Raw genomic sequence first — 20,888 nt, forward strand, 5'->3', positions numbered from 1 at the left:
AAAACCGTTTCAGAAAGAGAGAAAGCAGAAATCATTAAAGTTGCCCTGTAGCAAGCTGCAGAGAGGTTTCAACCTGTGGAAGAGAATGGAAGCAAATAGAAACGGTGTACTTCTCTAGGAACAAAAAGTCTGTTTGAGCCAAGATGATGGATGGATGGATGGATTGAAGGATGGATGGATGGATAAATATACAAACAGACAGACAGACAGATAAATGGATCAATAAATGCATCTGTAATTTGATAAATAGATAAACAGATAGATCGATGGATCGACAGATATATAAATGCATCTAATTTGATGGATGGATAGGCAGATGGATGAATGCATCTGTAATTTAGTATGTAGCGTTGTACGTGGCATATGTCACGGCCACAGTGCAGTGGGCCTGGGGAGGAAGCTCCTCTGATCTGCTGGTGATGTAACTGTGGCTAAAGGAAACTCAGCTCTCGCTGTGACACAGTAGGGGGAAGTGGGAATATGTTCACCAGAGCTCGTCTTCTTCCTGTAAAAACACACCAAACGGGGTGGGTGTGTTCATGCTGCGTATGAGTGTGCAGTTTACACTCTGTGTGGCCCGCACTTTTTTTTGTTTTTTTTTTGGTTTTTTGGATAATAAGTTCCTGTCACCACATCGTTGTCACCAGTAAGGACACTGCCCCGGGCAAGCCGAAACATCCTTGTTGAATAAAGGAATGTACGTTGCGTACAAATACGGCATATCAAATTTTACATTTCCCCTAAAGTGTGTCTTTATCAGTGTCAAAAAAAAAAAACTCCCCCAAGGCTGTTTTTTTACCCAAAACACATATTCTGTATCACCCAAAATACGTCATACGATATATATCACTTTTTTTCCTTTTGGTAAATTCTACGAAGTATATCCCCCTAGAGATACTGGATTAAAACCCGACGAAACTGGAATTAACAGCAGGTGGAAACTGAAGGTAGTTTTTTTTTTGGTTTTTTTTTGGCACGACACACACCCAGTCATAACAAAAGCGCGGTTGCAAGTGCGAAGTCAACAGACGCGCTTCCCGGTGAACGACCGGAATGGGTGATGGAATGGAGGCGAGCCGCACGGAAGGGTCGAAGGTGCGGCCGACATTCTTTCGCGCGTCTCTCTACGCTCCCTTCGTTCCCGCGCGCGGTATGCCGGAATGTGGACTCTCCGCTCTGAAGGATTGCCCCCCTGGGCGCTCGCGGGGGTGGCTGAGAGCGCCTGGCGGAAGCCCGGCGACGCTTCGTTCCGGTTTCACCCGCCTGAGTCTGCAGGATCCGAACGCTGCTTTCGAAGCGTCTGATTGGCTCGCTGACGTGCCGGAACGGGCTCCGCCCCCTCCCCAGCACAGACTCTGCTGCGGCACCTTTGGGTTTCGTAAACTGTCTGTTGTTATTTACCGAGGGTCCCGGTGGGGTGGGGGTGGGGGCGGGGGGGGGTGGTGGTAATGAGCACCAGCCTCCAGCTGAGTGCTGGTGCATTTTTGCCTGTGGCTGGTGAGTTTGTCTACTCTACCAGCCGCTTTGGCAGGTAACCCACCCATCACTGAGGGGCCCTGTTCTATTATAAATGTCTTGCTGTATGGTAAAACGGTGAAATTGGCTGCTGTGTTTTGTGACGCACCGAGGCACAGTGGCTGGTGGATGAAAAAGTTAGTTTCCTGCCCTGGGGGGGGGTCATTGAATATAATGGTTGTGTGAAACTCAGACTGACTTTGAGGAAATTCCACAGTCCTTGGGAATCGTCCTCCGCTCAGTTAGTTTAAAGGTGTTTTTTTAACGTATTGTTTATTTTACATGAAACACCAGTTAGCACACTGTGATGCTATAATTACTCTCTCCTAGTCCAGCGGCATTCAATAACCCTTGTTTACAGACACTCAAAAACCAGCATGGCTGCATTTAAATAAAACGGGGCCGTGTTGTTTTGTTTTCCCCCAGGAAGTTTTCTCACAGGGCTTTTCTGAGGCGAAACAAAGGTGCAGGCTAATGACGGAACGACTGCTTTGTTCCGTCCAGTAAATACGCGTTCCTGTTCTCGCATGTGCGCATAGCTTCATCTGTTGTAAACATATAAAATAATGTTTCGTCACGAACGGCTTGGAATGAGGAATTCACGTTCTCGTTCCCAGCTGGTTTCATTATGCGTTTTACCTTCCCGGAATCGTATTCTTATTTACAATACACCGGCTGTGCCTTTGACCCTTTAAGGTGTGAGGTCACAGATATGTAATCAGAATGTTGTTAACATTCCGAAGCTGACTTAACCATCACCCCTGGTGACCGAAAGCAGTGGCGTTCTAGAACACTGACTTGGAATTTTGAAAAAGCATTCTAAATCTAAATAAGAATCCTCTTCACGGGGTTAAAATACACATGAACTGTGTTGTCTGAGCAGGGAAAAAGAAAGCAAATGCATCGGCGAGCCTGGCCCAATGCATGCTGGGTCACACGCCGGATCACGCACTCCTGAGCTCCATCCTTTCTTTTCTGACGGGCGGAGGAGTGTGGAGACAGAGCGGCGCAGGGTGTTTACCTGCCCGTCTGCCCCTCTCCCCTCTCCTCCCTCGCCATCGCGGGAACGCCCCCTTCTGGAAAGTTCTCTCTCTGAAGGGAATCTCTGTACTGCCACCTTAAAGAAGGCTAATTATTATAATTGCAGCCCGTACACACAAACACACGGCACAGGGAAGAATCTGTGCACCCACACCACAAAGAGAATGCTGCTTATATGAAGACCGGGGGAGGGGGGGCTGCAGTGATGTAACCTCTCTTTTACCAGCCCCCCAACCTCCCTTTTACCAGCCCCCCCCCGAACCTCCCTTTTACCGCCCCCAAACCCCCCTTTTACCAGCCCCCCCCCCCCACCCCAACCCCTTTTACCGCCCCCCCCCCAAACCTCCCTTTTACCGCCCCCAAACCCCCTTTACCAGCCCCCCCCCCGAACCTCCCTTTTACCGTCCCCAACCCCCCCTCCCAAACCCCCTTTTACCAGCCCCCCCCCAAACCTCCCTTTTACCAGCCCCCCCCCAACCTCCCTTTCCTCCAACCCCCCCAAACCCCCTTTTACCAGCCCCCCACCCCCCCCCCCCCTTTACCAGCCCCCCCCCAAACATCCTTCTTCACTACTCAGTACAGGTTCCATTGCTACTGTTTAAGTGCCCCTCCACTCAGTGTAGAATGGATACTGCGCTGCTGTATGCAGGTTGAGGTTTTGCTGGATTGCTCTCCACAGCGCTGGAAGAACACTTTCCCCATTTACCCATTAGGGCAGGCTAAGGCAGGCTTCAGGAGGGGAAGACTCCGGGGCGGTGCTCATGTTTTCCACCAGGCCAATCAGAGCTGCTGTTTGCTCCTCTGCAGCACTCCTCTGGCTCTGTCTGCGGCTGTGGATATGAACAACATTGGAAAACGAAACTGATTTTTTTATTTATTTATTTTTTAAGTTATTGTTGGATTTCTGCCAGTGCACTGAGCTGCTGGGCTGAGTGTCATATCAAACTAGATGTGTTCACCTTCTTAGTGCTGTATCATAAAGAAGCGCAATTTTTTATTTTATTACATACATTTTATTAAGTGATTTTTTTGTGTAGCGTTTGATTGTTTTAAATATGCATATATCCACATTATCACATGGTTTACTTCGAGATGATCTGAAAGTACAGTTTTGATGACACACAAGAAAGGTCAAGAATTATTTCCGCCATCTTCTTTTAGGGACTTTATTTTAAACTAGTTTCCTGCATATTTATCATCAGTTTGATCAGAATAGTGGCCTGGTGTTGAGTTTTGGGCTGAAGCCAGCGTACGTGAGGGAGAGCATGTTGTGTGTGGATGACTACACAACTCCACAGGTTCCCCTTTGCCTCTCTCCACCCAAACGGGGGGGACCGGGGGGGGAGCGGTGTGGGGGGGGGGGTGTGTATGGGGGGACGGGGGTGCACATGTGGTCAGAGCAGCTGATCCCCAGGCACACGTGCACTCTCACAGAGGGGAATTCTCCTGCCCAACCCCCCCCCCCCCATAACCCCCCCGACCCCGACCAGAGTCTCTCTGGCTCCTCGGCTGTGGAGGCACGGGGAGGGGGTACGTGTGGGGGGGGGGGGGTAGGGGGCAGCTCCAGGGACTGAAAAGTGAGCTCACCGCGTGCTCAGAACGCTGTGGGGGTCTTAAGTCGAAACAAAACGTTTTCTGTGAGGCGTGGAGACAGAACGGTCCTCCAGCAATACTAAATGATTTCATTTGTGTTCTGAAGAGAATCACTCTACAGTCAAATGTGGAAAAACTAGGTAACAACAGCAAAAAAAACATGGGAAATATTTGCTCATTTGAAGCAGAAGCGAATAAAAGGCGCCGTGTAGCTGTTTTTTTTTGGAAACAGTACTTGAGTTCACGTAACTGTTCTCGTCAGTTTCAACGTAAATCCATGAAACAAATTTTAACGCCTGCAGTTGGCTTTCAAATGAAACAGGCCACTGTGCAGCGCAGGATAGGATAGAGCTGCTAATGGTGGTGTGCCGTACTGAATTAGTATTTACCAGTGAGCTTCTTTTTTTTCTTTTTGCCCGTTCTTGCACAACGGTGTACCTGCGAAGAGAACAGGGCGTCGTGTCGCGTTTCGCAAACGCAGAGCGGAGCTGTGAGGCGGTGGCGGAGTCCGCGGCGGTCAGCGCATTCCGAGGAGGGCCGTCGTCCAATCGATCCGCCCGGGCCGGAATGCCACGGCGCCGTGGCTTTCTCAAACGGCGCTGACCGCCGACCGACGCGAGCGCCTCGAGACAAAGCCGACGCGACCTTCGACCTGCCGCGTTTTTGCGCCGAATTACACGCGGAGAACGAACTCTCACCAGCGGGTCCACGTCATCGAGGGGGATGAACCGAACGTTCACGGAGAGCGTCGGAATATTTCGGCCAAACGCGTTGCGGCCGGCTTGTCTGTAAATCCTTGAAATCTCTCTGAAACCTTTGAAATAATCTATGTGAGACACGGGTATATTTTTAGCAGGTCCCTCCGTGGCCAGGTCCGAAGTGGGCCAAAGGGCTTCGAGACGCGACGGCATGTTGAACTGTGGCCCGGGAGTGACTGAACCAGTTCCCTTTCACCCACATACCCCCCCCCCCGAGTCCACGGCCTCGTCTCGCCCCGGCCTGGGCTGGGGGGAACAACAGTTTGGGTTGTCCAAGGTCCCCCCTGTAAACACAGACGGCAGTGCAAACGCTCCCATTGAGAAATCCTGACGGTCACCCCTGTCTCATTGTGAAAAAAGCCGGGCACTCTTATGAAATGCATAAATGACCTTTCACACACTTTCGTGTAAAAGCTGTGGGGTTTAAAAAAAAATTTTTTTTTTTTGGAAGCATTATCTAGACATGAATTTGAAATGAATGTGGACCTCTCAATGACTTTTATCGATTTGTACCTTCACGGTCTTACTACTTTCAATTCAGTTCCATTCAGTTTTATTTGTATAGCGCTTTTTTATAGAGAGCTGTTGCAAAGATGCTTTACAGAGTAGCAAGACAAGAATCAGAGCAAAAAGAGCAAACACCTGGCCTGAACTCCCAAATAGCAGGTACAAGATGTAAAAAAAAAAAAAAAAAAAACTCCCAGTGGGGTGAAAACCCTCAAACGGTGGCGATGGGAAGAAATCTGGAGAGGAACCCGGCTATAGAGGGGGGAGCCCATCCTCCACTGGCCAGCCTGGTGTAAAGTTAGCGGTGGAATGGAATGTGGCAGAAATGCTTCGAGGGATCTATCACAGCAAACAGAATGGGTCGAGCAGGTCACAGCAGAGGTGAAAGCAAACAGGAATAACAGAGGACTGATATGGTGTGATTGAGCATAGAGCAGCTTAGAGGAGCCGGGCGGTGGATCTAGAGCTCCAGGCTGCGTCAGGGTCCCGGCTCCCGGCCTCCTGGGTGACTTTCCGCCGGTGTTTTTTTTCTCTCCGTTGTGCCCTGGCGTCCCGCGTCTGGGCAGGGCTGAGTGCCGATTGGCTGACGGGTCCCGGGCCTAGTCTGGCTCGGCCTTTCACCGCGCTGACCTGCCGCTGGTCTCGTTCAGTGCTGGCACGCTGCCTGGCGCTATCGTAAGATGGTTTCCATGACGCCGGCTGAAACAGGCTGCAGCGAGGCGGGCGCTGTCTGGGCTGTAGGGGACCGGGCCAGGTCAGGGGGTGATCTGTGACATAGCAGCTAGCCCGTGGGTCGCGCTCACGCACTCATGCACACAGTTGGAGAGCAGCGGCTACATAAAGGCCTAAAAACGCATTCAAATCCTGAATCCCGTAGTCATTACAGCACACAAAACAATCAGTTTAAGGGTAAAAACCGCAACCAGAACTATAAATGCTAGCTTATCACTTCCTGACAAAGTTATGGGACACAACTGGAGAACGTAGAGGCTTACATGTATTTAAATTGGATTACGTGCTTACTACAGCATGCAAAATGACTGGAGGACAGGATCAGTTTAACCCTGCAGTGTAATGATGTGACCGTAGCGTGTCGTCTCCTGGTGAAGGTGTGGACGGGAGGCAGACGGCGTTCATCGGCAGGGGGCTGCCGTACAGCTGAGGGGACTGTGACCGGGCTGAGGAGAGTGCGGAGGGACCGCGCGTTCATGGGGAATATCGCGTTGTGTTTTCGTTTTGGGGACCGGCTCGTGGCGCGCCAGTGAGATGTGGGTCACGGGCACCCGGCAGGATGGGCAGCCGACAGAGCACTTCCTGCCGTCTCCCTGGCAACCCCCCCCCGAGTCGACGGCTGTCGCTCAGAAACCGCACGGTGGCAGGGCGACGGAGCCGAGCGTAGCCCTCGCGCAGCTAGCCTGCATCCGGCGCGGTCTGCCGTCTCACTGGGGGGGAGGGAGCGGGGGGGGGGGGGCACGTTAGTCTGGGAGTCTCCACGCGTTTCCACGTGGCGCTGAGTTCTTAAACCGCGTGCTTTCCAGAGTAAGGAAGCTGCCTCTCTTATCACTTTATCAGGCCAAGGAGCCGACACGTACACACATGCACACACTCACACACGCACACTCACACACGCACTCACACGCACACGCACTCACACACGCACACTCACACACACACGCACACGCACTCACACGCACGCGCACACGCACACTCACACTCACACACACAATGGGGAATTATAACGTCTGATGCGCAGCAGTGTATTTCAGTGTTCCTTTGCTCTGCTATTGAAGTGGAGTACGTTGTCTGGAATTTCAGAAAGAGGGTGAAAGGGTCGTGTGTGACTTGTGAATGGGGGGTTGCAGGGTTTTAGGACGGGCCCTTGGAGAGCGAAGGAAAACCCGTAAAATGCTGGAGAGGAGCTGATGCTTTGCCTGTAACCGAGCCCCATGGCAGAGCTGCAGTGGGCTGTAACCGAGCCCCACAGTGGAGCTGCAGTGGCCTGTAACCGAGCCCCACAGCGGAGTGCAGTGGGCATGTGGGCCTGTAACCAGCCCCACGGCGAGCTGCAGGGGACTGTAACCGAGCCCCAGGCAGCTGCATGGCAGTGGGCTGTAACCGAGCCCCACGGTGGAGCTGCAGTGGGCCGATGCTGGGCCTGTAACCAAGCCCCACGGCTGAGCTGCAGTGGGCTGTAACCGAGCCCCACAGTGGAGCTGCAGTGGGCCGATGCTGGGCCTGTAACCGAGCTCCACGGCAGAGCTGCAGTGGCCTGTAACCGAGCTTCACAGCAGAGCTGCAGTGGCCTGTAACCGAGCCCCACAGCGGAGCTGCAGTTGGCTGATGCTGGGCCTGTAACCGAGCTCCACGGCGGAGCTGCAGTGGCCTGTAACCGAGCCCCACAGCGGAGCTGCAGTGGGCCGATGCTGGGCCTGTAACCGAGCCCCACAGCAGAGCTGCAGTGGGCTGTAACCGAGCCCCACAGCGGAGCTGCAGTTGGCTGATGCTGGGCCTGTAACCGAGCTCCACGGCGGAGCTGCAGTGGCCTGTAACCGAGCCCCACAGCGGAGCTGCAGTGGGCCGATGCTGGGCCTGTAACCGAGCCCCACGGCTGAGCTGCAGTGGCCGTGCTGGGCCTGTAACCGAGCCCCACGGCTGAGCTGCAGTGGGCTGTAACTGAGCCCCACAGCGGAGCTGCAGTGGGCCGATGCTGGGCCTGTAACCGAGCCCCACGGCTGAGCTGCAGTGGGCTGTAACTGAGCCCCACAGCGGAGCTGCAGTGGGCCGATGCTGGGCCTGTAACCGAGCCCCACGGCTGAGCTGCAGTGGGCCGATGCTGGGCCTGTAACCGAGCCCCACGGCTGAGCTGCAGTGGGCTGTAACTGAGCCCCACAGCGGAGCTGCAGTGGGCCGATGCTGGGCCTGTTTATCAGCCTTGAGCAGGCCAGCCGGGCGGAACTCTGGCTCACTGCCTGCGTCAGCGGAGCTCTAAGGCCCCGCCCCTTTTCTTAGAAACTTGATTACTGCTTATCAGTGATAATATTTTATTTGGCGCCGTCTCTCCCCTGTCGAAGATGTAGCTTGCGGTTGACTCTTTTCCAGGCATGTGGCCTTCTGCACTTCTCTTTTCTCGTGAAAACCCTTTCTTCTTTTTTTTTCTGCGGTAAGCTGACGCCTTGGCCGTGTCGCGCTTAAAGCAGTCCTTCCTCTTCCTCTTCCTCTTCCTCTTTCTCCCCGGGCGCGCTGAAGGGCTAACGGCTCTGATCGGGCTCGCTGTGCCATCGGATGCCCGATGCGCCACGGCGGGCTCAGTGTGGCAGCCCACCAGCGGGAGCAGGAGCGCGTGTGAATGCTGACCTTTATTTGTGGAAAAAGGCAGCTGTCGGTCACGCGTCTCTGCTGCGATGACTTGATGTGCGTTATGATCATAAATGACTTCACTCGAAACAGGTGCAGGCTTTCAGGTGTGTGCAGCCTGGGCAGAAAAGGGCAGGGGAGGGTGGTGGAGGGGGGGAGGAGAGAGGGATGAGAATAACAGATGAGTCAAAGTGATGTGAAAAAGAGAAGGGGAATTTCTGACCGAGAAAAACCCACCTCTTATCTGTCCCTGGGCAAACACACATCTGGTGAACCTGTCGAATGAAAACAACATCAGCGCACAGAACAGAAACTCTGCCTACATGTCATCCTCATTAACTGTGTGAAAATGTGGTCATTACGTGTGTCATTATGCTAAATATGTCAATTTGTGTCAATTAACTGTGTCAAGTGTCAAACTACAGAGTCTTATTTTCAGTAAAATCCAATGTACCCGTGTGCATTTGTTATTTAATTATACTAATTATACTTTAATTATACTGTGACTGTATCGCTTGTCTTTGTGCCTATAGTTTCATTTTTGCATGGAAGTGTGATACCAATGCAAAAGCTCAAGCTGGAATTTTCAGAACCCCCTACCCCAACACCCCCCCCCCCCACCCTTGGACGGCCACGGGGGCTTTTCCCCTATTTGCATGAGAAACCCAAACCATATCTGAGCCGTGGTCCCGGGACAGCCGAGAAAGTTGCCACCCACAGCACTCGTTCAAACAGAACCTGCAGGGCATGTTCAATTTCCACAATGCTGCTGCGGCACCAACAGTCTGCAGTGAAAGAATCGTGTAGTATATTAATTAACATAGGAATGTTCCCATTCAAGTGATTGATATCTGGCACATTGTGATCATGGAGACAATTAAATCAATTAAAATTCAATTTAAATTGTCAATTAAAATTCACATGTCAATGAATTCATAGTAGCCCAACAGTGAGAGTTTTAAAACTAAACAGAATGTGGAGGTTTCTGTCCTCAGTTGATAAGCTTGTTTTTTTTTCTTCTTCTTCTTCCGTGGCCTCCGTTTTAACTCTTCTCGCTACGTTTGGGCGATACTGCTGAAGAGGAAATTGACTAAGAAATTCTGAGAAGATGTTGCTGCCGCATCATGTGACTTGCTGGAACCGGGCGCTGAGGTTGGCGCTCATTTGCATATCAGATTCAGGAAGGTGGGGGCCGAGGCAGAAGAGAATAGGGAGGGGCCAGAGCCGGGTCTTGTTTACATCTGCGGTTGTCGTCGGTGACTCAACACAGGGACTGGTGTAGATGGTGCGTGTGGTCGTCACCAAAGCGGCATTGGGTTCGCACCCACTTCAGCAATGAAACGTCGGTTTCACAGTCTCCACGGCCAGCTCAGATCAATGATGCATGGCACTAAAAGACCTGACGCATTAAAAAGACACAAGCAGACATTTTTACACCGTTTCATTTGACTTATTTGGGTGAAATAAATGGAAAACATAATAATTGGAAAGAAATAAAAGAAGGAAAAATAACACTGCACTTTAATTTTTTTAAACGGAATCCCTTGTTTTACTGTACTGGACAGTAGACTATTAGAGGAAGTGTGTAATGGCAGGCAGCCTGAGCCCTTTCCGGCAGCCCTATAAACATCACAGCAGCAGTGGCCTCAGGCCTGTGCTCAGTGACCACATGTGGATCAGGGTGTGTATCCCGGCAACACACCTGGATGACACGATGCGTGTCAGTGTGATCCACTCATTGGCCGAAAACAAAAACAGAGCCGGATAGAGAGGCAGGGGGACAGAGGAGCTGAGGGACAGAGGGACAGAGGGACAGTGCATCCAACTGAACCGCAGTGGCAGATGCACAAATTAAATAAGTAATGAAAAGAATGAAACTGTGTTGTCATGAATGGAATTGTTCTCAACAGTTACAGGTAAAAACTTGCCACCTAATCATCCCCTGATTTAATTGGCTAAAAAATGTTCTCTCCCTCCAGTGGAGCTGCTCAGTGGCCAACAGTAGAGGATTGTGGTTGTACCGGGCAGCTCCCAGGTGTGAATGTGTGTGAATGTGAAGCAGGGCGTTGCTGCAAAAGAGCATCCGTGCTCAGCGAACCTACCCTGGGTAAATAAAGGTTCAATAAAAATATTACAAGGAACAGCTTTGGCAGTGAATGTTTTTGCATCTTTCTTTTTGGGGTTGACTTAATAAGGGAAATGTTTTGCTCAGTCAGATCAAGAAGAGTCATTGCAGAAGTCTCTATTTTCAAGCGTGTGGCAAACTTTGAAATGCATAAACTGCAAAGTGCAGACTTGGCATGATTAGATGTATACTGCTCTCTTGTATATCCTTAAACTGAAGAAAAGCTTTGTTTTTGGACAGTTGTAAGAATTTGCACTGAAGACCTCATTCTTCTTCCTTCTTTGTTCTGTTCACAGCCGATCAAGTGTATGGAGACCAAGATATGCACGAAGTGGTGCGAAAGCACTGTATGGATTACCTGGTGAGTCATCTCTCTACGTCTGCCAATCAAAACGAAAGTCAGCTATGAAACTTCGGGACCTGTGCCCAGAGTAATAATGCTCCCTGGCTGCTTAAGACCGAAAAGCAACGCCAACAACAGACTGAAAACAACATGGACGTGTGTTTCATTCGCAGATGAAGAACGCCGATTACTTCTCGAATTACGTGACGGAAGACTTCACCACATATATCAACAGGAAGAGGAAAAACAACTGTCACGGGAACCACATTGAGATGCAGGCGATGGCTGAGATGTACAATCGGCCTGTGGAGGTCTACCAGTACGGTACAGGTGTGTGGCACCCGGGGAACTTGACCCGCCGTTAGAGGAGCGGAGGGGTCTTCAGACCGATCGTTAGAATGCCCCCAAAATAGTCAAAAGCAAAATGGTGAAGTCACTTCTAAATACATCCAATTTTTTAAGTACATCCAATTCGTAATGGAGAAGCCTTTGACCGAGACATCAATTGCCTAAATAATACTGAAGTACAGAAGTTTTGGACCAATAGGGATTGCTTTTGTGTTCACCCTAGAGTACCCTAGGTAGTGAAGTTCATTAAATTCGCAGAGCAAATAGAAAAAGCAGAAGATGGGCCTTTATTTTGGCCATGAGCAAAATTTACAGTAGTAGCTTAAAGCATTCAAAAGCATGCTTAAGCCAATAACATTTAAATTAATTAATTTATAAAACGTTTCAACAAATATCCTGCCTCAAGTTCAAAACTTGAAAACAGTAACTGTGTCTATTCTTCAAGACAACTGAAAAGTAGCATTTTTGATGTTTATAAATCTGCAATTACCCCCTTCCTCCTGTCTTAAATGTTCCAGAACCAATCAACACGTTCCATGGCATCCACCAGAACAACGACGAGCCAATCAGGGTCAGCTACCACCGCAACATTCACTACAACTCCGTGGTGAACCCCAACAAAGCGACCATCGGGGTCGGGCTGGGACTACCGGCCTTCAAACCAGGGGTGGGTACCATGAACGGGACGTCCTGCAAAAACACGCTACGCCAGGACACACTTCCATAGCACGAGTGAGAGCCCAAACACAAACACAGTCGTTACACCAGGATGCATTTCCACAACACGACTGTGAACCCAAACAAAAACACAATGGTTACACCAGGATGCATTTCCACAACACGACTGTGAACCCAAACAAAAACACAATCGTTACATCAGATCGCACGTCCACAACACGACTGCGAACCCAAACAGAAACACAATCGTTACACCAGGATGCATTTCCACAACACGACTGTGAACCCAAACAAAAACACAATCGTTACACCAGGATGCATTTCCACAGCACGACTGTGAACCCAAACAAAAACACAATCGTTACACCAGGATGCATTTCCACAGCACGACTGTGAACCCAAACAAAAACACAATCGTTACACCAGGATGCATTTCCACAACACGACTGCGAACCCAAACAAAAACACAATCGTTACACCAGGATGCATTTCCACAACACGACTGTGAACCCAAACAAAAACACAATCGTTACACCAGGATGCATTTCCACAACACGACTGTGAACCCAAACAAAAACATGGTACACCGGGACACACGTCCACAACACGACTGCGAACCCAAACAGAAACACAATGGTTCAGAGCTATGGGCTAGCGTCTTAATAACACAGTACAGTCTCCTCGTGGAGTTAGACGTGAGGCCTTTTCTCTCTGGGACAAGCAGGGAGGCTGAAGTGAAGGGCTGAGGCCGTTTGTTATGATGTTGCGGTTGGTGACTTGGTGTGAAAGAAACTAATCCGACCCCATTAACCCCCTGTCTGTCTGATTGAAGTGTAGCGGTGGTGTGTAATTGTGGCCCCGACTGTGTACACAAGCACGTTTCACTGTCAGCCAGCTGGACCTGGGAGACACACAGGAGCACGCACACAGCTCTCAGCACACAGCATACAGCTCTCAGCACACAGCACACAGCTCACAGTACACAGCTCTCAGCTCACAGCTCACAGCACTCAGCTCACAGCTCACAGTACACAGCACGCAGCACACAGCACACAGCTCACAGTACACAGCACTCAGTACACAGCACACAGCTCACAGCACACAGGAGCACACAGCTCTCAGCTCACAGCTCTCAGCACACAGCTCTCAGCTCACAGCACACAGCTCACACACAGCACACAGCTCACAGCCTACAGCACACAGCTCACAGTACAGAGCACACAGCTCACAGCACTCATCACACAGCTCATAGCTCACAGCTCACAGCACACAGCTCACAGCTCACAGCACACTGCTCACTGATCACAGCACACAGCTCACACAAACAGCTCACAGCTCACACAAACAGCTCACAGCACACAGCTCACAGCTCATAGCACGCAGCTCACAGCCCACACAAACAGCTCACAGCACACAGCTCACAGCTCATAGCACGCAGCTCACAGCCCACAGGAGCTCACAGCACACAGCTCACAGCCCACAGGAGCTCACAGCACACAGCACACAGCTCACAGCCCACAGGAGCTCACAGCACACAGCTCACAGCACACTGCTCACAGCACTCAGCTCACAGCACACAGCACACAGCTCACAGCCCACAGGAGCTCACAGCACACAGCACACAGCACTCAGCTCACAGCACACAGCTCACAGCTCACAGCCCACAGGAGCTCACAGCACACAGCACTCAGCTCACAGCACACAGCTCACAGCACCCTGCTCACAGCACTCAGCTCACAGCTCAGTGGCAGTTCAGTGGAAGCTGGTGGCTGTATTATCATTAGCGCTGCGAGTCTGAAATGCCTGTCACCGGAGAGCAGCTGTTTAAGCGATGGACGTAGCGAGCCCAGTAATCATCGTCCGGGCATCGTTTCTGCATTCGCCCTATAAACAGGCCCGATGTTAAACTGGCGCTGGGATCGCTAATGTGCAGCTGTGCTCCGGGCAGGACAGCCCAAACACCGCGTCTGAGGCCTGGGTGTTCGGGAGGAATGCCAGCCTTGATTATGACGTGTAAGGGCAGCTGTGCACCAGGCAGAACAGCCCAAACATCGCGTCTGAGGCCTGGGCTTTCGGGACGGAATGCCAGCCTTGATTATGACGTTTAAGGGTACATTTTTAAATCGCGTGGCTCCGATGTTTTGTCTGTAGCACGGAGCATGTATTTTTCTCTGCGACAGCTTCGCCCAGACTTCTGGATTGGCGGCTTTAGAAGGAGCCAGTCGGGACGGTCCCACGTTGTCTGTCTGTGAGCTCAGCTTCGGACGGTCCTGCGTTGTCTGTGAGCTCACCTTCGGGATACCCCCCCGTTGTCTGCGAGCTCAACTTCAGGGGCCCGTGGCTTTTGTTTAGCAGAGAGGCAGAGCAGAAGCCGACAGTCGTTAGTTCAATCAAAGACCAGAAAGGCTGGAAAGCGTGGCCCGGGCTGTCCCCCTTCCAGGACAGGCTGACATCAAAGGGCCAGGGGGCGGGGCTTGGGAGAGGAGAAACATTCCACACGTCCCTGACTCCCGGGAGGAGCCCATTAGCGGCGATCTGTCCTGTTTGTGCTGGAGGTGCCTAATGACCACACTGTGACGGTCCACACGCAGCCCAGCAGATGTTTGAGGTGCCCCTTCGAGAGTCAGAGAACTCTGTATCTCTACGTTCTGCTCCTCCTTTCCTTCAGGAATCTGTCTTCATTCGGTCAAACTGGTGGTCAAATTTCAGCTTCGATTCGAACGCTTTTTAACATATACGAGACCATTTTATGCACTTGCAGCTGTGAATCGTCTTATTAATGTTATTTGCCTGGGCTTTCGTGTATTCCGCATATTTGGAATACATCACACAGTAATTGCCTATGTACTTCAAAACTATTCAGGCCTAGTTAAAATAAGTCTGCGTCATTCGACATTCTTCTCGACTCAGTCAGGGTGTCATCTGGCCCCTGTCCTTGTGTGTGTGTGCTGTAGCCATGCGGCTTTGTGGGCACGTAGCTGAGTATTTGTGTCGGCGTGTAACCATGGAGACTTGTAGCTGTGCAGCCATGTAGAGTAGACGTGTAGCCGTGTTGCTCTGTAGCCTTGTAAACGTGTGGAGTAGACATGTAGCTGTGTAGCCATATAAATGCGTAGAGTAAGTGTGTAGCCGGGTAGAGTAGGGTTGTCAAAAATACCGACACTTCGATACTTACTCGATGCCAAAAATTTGAAACGGGTACAATGCTCGTTTGCAACAGTATCGAATCTGTCGATACCAACAGCGCATTCTCCGCCTCCTCCACTAGCCACACACACACACACACACACACACCCCGCACCGCTGCAAACCGGCACAGTCAGCAGCCGTCAGCGGCGTTGTCGTCAGTAAAACAGTGTGGAAGGGCCTTGTCGACATGGCAAGTGCTGCAGAGCCTCCACGACCAGTTTTGGTCGAAAAGGAAAACGGCGGAAGTGCTGTTTGGAAGTATTTTGCATATGAGGCAAACGAACAAGGAAAGGCTTAAGGATATCGACAGGCCTGTATGCAAACAGTGCTACAAAGTGGTGACGACAAAGCACGGTAGCGCGTCAAACTTGGCGAAGCACCTGAAGGACCGACACCCCAGTCTCGATATGGAATTTCGAGAGGTTAGTGACAGCTCCCGTTTCAACATCACTGACTACGTTTACATGCACAAAATATTCCGGTTTTTGCCCTCATTCCGAAAAAGACAATATTCCTACTAAGCTGTTTACATGGCTATTTTTACACGTCAAAATAGGATTTTTTCAAAGTTTTCCACCGGTGGCGGACTTGTTCGACCGTGCGAACACAGCCTCCCTCTTTCATCCGTTCAACCACCTCCTTGAAAACGTCGGCGTTGCGATATTTGCGTATATCCAATAACCTGTTGATATCCAAGCCTTTCACAATGTTTAAAAGTAGCTGTGTTTCTCCTTCCGACCAGAAATGTGGGCTTTACTTTTGTGCATGCATCTCTACCCCGGCCTTGCGAACTGTTGGCTAGTTGGTTTGTTAACAACGCACAGACTCAGACAACTTTAAAATATTGTTCCCGTGTTTTTAAAAAATATTTTTTATGCCTCTTAGTGTGTTGTCATTTTTTTCCCCGTGGTATCGAAAACGGTATCGAATATCGATATTTTCCTGGGTATTGGTATCGAAGTTAGAAATTCTAGTATTGTGACAACCCTAGTGTAGAGCAGACGTGTGGAGTAGGCGTGTAGCTGTGTAGAGTAGCCGTGCAGCCGTTTATCTCTGTAGCTGTGTAGCCGTGTGGAGTAGCCTTGTAGCCGTGTATCTCTGTAGCCGTGTGGAGTGGCCTTGTAGCCGTGTATCTCTGTAGCCGTGTGGAGTGGCCTTGTAGCCGTGTATCTCTGTAGCCGTGTGGAGTGGCCTTGTAGCCGTGTATCTCTGTAGCCGTGTGGAGTAGCCTTGTAGCCGTGTGGAGTAGCCTTGTAGCAGTGTAGCCGTATAGCCGTGTGGAGTAGCTGTGTAGCAGTGTAGCCGTATAGCCGTGTGGAGTAGCCTTGTAGCAGTGTAGCCGTATAGCCGTGTGGAGTGGCCTTGTAGCTGTATAGCCGTGTGGAGTAGCTGTGTAGCAGTGTAGCCGTATAGCCGTGTGGAGTAGCCTTGTAGCAGTGTAGCCGTATAGCCGCGTGGAGTAGCCTTGTAGCAGTGTAGCCATATAACCGTGTGGAGTAGCCGTGTAGCTGTGTAGCCGTGTATCTCTGTAGCCGTATAGCAGGCCCCTGGGGCAGCAGGCTTCTATTGTCCTGCAGCAGCAGCTCATCCCTCATCGTCTGAATGAAATGAAAAACAAACTGGCAGCGCCGTAATTATCTCTGCAGCAGCATGTCACTGTGGGCCAGCGGAGAGTCACGCGCTGCTCAGCTCCTTCTCCGCTCCTGCTCAGCGTAGCGTTAGCCGCTGGACACTGCCCCCGCTCCCTCTGCGGCCTTCTCACACACACGGCTGTGTTCTGCTCCTTTACCTCCTTTGCGTATAACTCTCTATAAAGAGCATTCGGGGCCTTAAGGATGGATCTGTCGCTGTTCTTCGTGGCTCTTTACAGCCGCTGATTCTGTTCCATTGATCTTTTATTCTTCAGTCATAAGCATTTTGCAGCTTCGCCAAAGCTGCGTTTGTTTGACGGGGGTACAGCGAGAACCCCCTGTGAAAGAATGACTTCATTCGTCTTTATCATGCAGCCGCAGCATTACAGCTGCAGTGTTTTAAATGAGTAAAGGGCGGGGTCATTTCGGGATAAAGGGAACCACTGCTTATCGCTCTCATGCCCAGGAACAGCAAGGGCCTTTTTTTTATTTTTATTTTTTTTATATGAGCACATTTCCTAAGCATTCACAAGCATTCACAGATTGTCCCTCGTCCGGGCGATAAGGCAAACAACAATTAAAACGCAAATACGCTGCCGCACTCAAAACGGGCACGAAGATAAAAAAAAACAAAAAAAAAACAAAAAAGAAAGGTCCCAGTGTGGCCGTTCTGGAACTTTCTGTGCCTGAAATGCAGTCCTGATCTTATCTGCGGAGCCGGGGAGTTGTGCTTATTGAGGACAGCGGCGCTGTGTGTCTGGGTACGTGTGTGTTTGTCTGCGTCTGTCTGTGTGTGTGTGTGTGTGTGTGTGTGTGTATCGGGGTCAGCTGTGTGTAGCTCCCTGTTTGCCAAGGATAGTGACGCTGTGTGTGTGTGTGTGTGTGTGAGTTACTGCGTGTGTGTGTGTGCGTATCAGGGTCAGTTGTGTGTAGCTAGCTCCCTGTTTGTCTGGTGACAGTGGGAGGCGGGCGTTGTGAACAGGCTGTGTGGGCATGGTGTTCAGGAGTCCAGGACGTTCAGTGTTCCCTGAGAGAGAGAGAGAGAGAGAGAGAGAGAGAGAGAGACAAGGCACACACTGCACCAGCTCAACAAGCCCCCAGAACCACCACGGAGGCACACACCACACTGCACTAGTAATCACTGCATTAGTAATCCCCAAAATAGCAAGCACCTGAGGAAAAAATAAAAACCCTCAAATGATGATGACAAAAAAGACTCCCCGATGGGAAGATATCTTGGGAGGAACCCGGCTCTAAAGCCCGTCCTCCACTGACCAGCCCGGTGCAAAGGAGCGGTAGAATAGATAGTAACAATAGTGTAATAGGGGATCTATCACTGCAAGTAAAATGGGTTGAGCAGGTTACAGTTGAGGTAGTACTGATGTGGTCTTCAGTTTCCTGAAGGTTGGGCACCTCTTTGTATTCTTACTACGGTGTGTTTTATTTGGCCTTGACGCTGACGGTTCCTGCTGTTGAAGTAGTGTACGGGGTTTTCCTTCTTATTACATGTGAATTCCCCTATAACTCCAGCACCTACAGACTGGGATGTGCATATGGGTTTTTTTTTTTTTCTTCTTCCTACCTTGGGTCCTGCTATTGGACCATGATCCCACAGAGCTTGTTTTTATGTGCTGAGAGAGGTCAGAAGCAGACCTATAAGGCGAGCGCTTGGAGCGGGGCCTCAACGCGTGATTCGCGTTTCCGAAGCTCCGCTTCTTTCGACGACATCAAGGCCGTGGGGCTTCTGCACAGGAGGCACGGTCACCTGACGCTGCATCTCCTTCTCACACGTCGTCTCCTTACCAGACAAACAAAAAGACAAACGAACGGTGGCATTTAAAAAAATCTGCTTTGTCGAGCTCTCTTCCAAATCATTTTGACGTGTGAACTGGTGAGCTCATCTGTTTCGGCCTGATTAAAAAAAAAAAAGATGTAAGCTCGGCATCCCCAAAGTACAAACTCCACCTTGGGAAAAAATAAAATAATATTTGTTACACTGTGGACACTGGACCGGGTGAAGTGCAGCGATCGGAATGCATGTTATTTTCAGTGTTCTGCTGGAACTGCAACTTCTGGTCATTTCGACACACCGCTGACCTCACTTGACCTTAGCATTTTCCTGTGTTCGCTGTGACACATCAGTGGCACTGCCATGGGTTCTCCAAAAAGAAGTGAATGCAGAATACTGCGATGCATCTCCCTCTGTGTCTTTATGGTAAACTCTATGGACAGAACACACTTTATAAAACTCTATGAGCAGAACACACACTTTATAAAACTCTATGGACAGAACACACACTTATAAAACTATGAACATAAACACACTTTATATGAAGTCCTCGGTCTGTAGCTGGTGGCTTTCTCTGCGTTACCTCAGGGTAATGGGGTTTATTTTAAAATGTGAACATCGGTGTGAAAGTGCTACCCATGAATGAACACTGAGGAGAGGTTCGTGTGGACGCTTTTTTATTTTTGATATGACCTCAGACCCATTCCTGTGTCCGTGCCCCATGCGTCAGCGCGTACATACTGGTGAAGGCAGAGGACCCAATAGCGGGGTTCGCGTGCTCCATGTTGACCCATTACATTTTTTACATTACAGGCATTTAGCAGACGCTCTTATCCAGAGCGACTTACACAACTTTTTTTACATAGCATTTTACATTGTATCCATTTATACAGCTGGATATATACTGAAGCAATTTCGGTTAAGTAAATGGTAAATGGACTGCATTTATATAGCGCTTTTATCCAAAGCGCTTTACAATTGATGCCTCTCATTCGCCAGAGCAGTTAGGGGTTAGGGGTTAGGTGTCTTGCTCAAGGACACTTCAACATGCCCAGGGCGGGGTTTGAACCGGCAACCCTCCGACTGCCAGACAATCGGTCTTACCTCCTGAGCTATGTCGCTCAAGGGTACAACGCCAGTGTCCTTACCCGGGAATCGAACCTGCGACCTTTCGGTTACAAGCCCAGTTCCTTACCCACTGTGCTACACTCTGACCCCCCCTCCCCCCCCCTTTTCTCCCGCTCCCAGCAGTATGCAGACCAGTCGCTAATGAAGAACGCCATCAAGACCTCGGAGGAGTCGTGGATCGAGCAGCAGATGCTGGAGGACAAGAAGCGGGCCACCGACTGGGAGGCCACCAACGAGGCCATCGAGGAGCAGGTGGCGCGCGAGTCCTACCTGCAGTGGCTGCAGGACCAGGAGAAGCAGGCCCGGCAGGTGAGGGCTTCCGGAACGTTCCGCCGGCCAGCTCGCTCCGCGCCCGCCCGGTTCCCCCGTAACTCCGCCCCCGAGCGTCCCCTTTAATGGACGCTTCCGCCTGCCACCTGAGAAAGTTTGTCCTCTTTGAGGATTTTTTCCTTTTTTTTTTTTTTGGTGTCTGTAATTTAGTTATTTATGTCTGCCATTTAAAAGATTCCATCGATGTACTAAAAAAAAAAAAACACTTTTTCAGAAATTGCTGAAATTAATTTAGCCAGAGAATATCACAACTTCAGTTAAAAAACGACGTTCTCTTCGTCTACCTAGTTCCATTATTATTATATTGGTTTTATTTTCGTTTTTGCGCGTAAAAAAATATCAAAAAGAAACTGACAGTCTGTTACCAGGTCTTTTGCGAGATTGCACATTGTCACACCTGCACATTGTCACCATGCCCGCCTGTGATGGTGTTGGTTAGTGTTGTGAAGTCTGCGGTATTCCTATAACTCACCAGTTTATGTGAACCCGGCGTTCGGTCAGGTGACCCTGTTGGCCTTGCGTAGTAGTATTTTGCGTGCTCGTTAAATTGAATCATGTG

The 20,888-nt window shown here is 50.3% G+C and overlaps 1 protein-coding gene across 6 annotated transcripts in view; it reads left to right on the forward strand.

The window, feature by feature from the left end:
• otud5a (OTU deubiquitinase 5a) overlaps positions 1 to 20,888 on the forward strand; it is a 43,989-nt gene that overhangs the window by 19,007 nt on the left and 4,094 nt on the right. For 4 of the 6 annotated variants that reach the window (XM_064300602.1, XM_064300597.1, XM_064300601.1 and 1 more), the window contains 4 exons: positions 11,190 to 11,254; positions 11,410 to 11,566; positions 12,103 to 12,251; positions 20,120 to 20,308. In XM_064300602.1, the coding sequence (XP_064156672.1) occupies positions 11,190 to 11,254; positions 11,410 to 11,566; positions 12,103 to 12,251; positions 20,120 to 20,308 (560 nt within the window). The remainder of the gene's footprint in view (positions 1 to 11,189; positions 11,255 to 11,409; positions 11,567 to 12,102; positions 12,252 to 20,119; positions 20,309 to 20,888) is intronic. The other 2 variants (XM_064300598.1, XM_064300600.1) reach the window with 1 other exon arrangement.

Source organism: Anguilla rostrata, chromosome 11 (genome assembly GCF_018555375.3).
Source record: "Anguilla rostrata isolate EN2019 chromosome 11, ASM1855537v3, whole genome shotgun sequence".
NCBI lineage: Eukaryota > Metazoa > Chordata > Actinopteri > Anguilliformes > Anguillidae > Anguilla > Anguilla rostrata.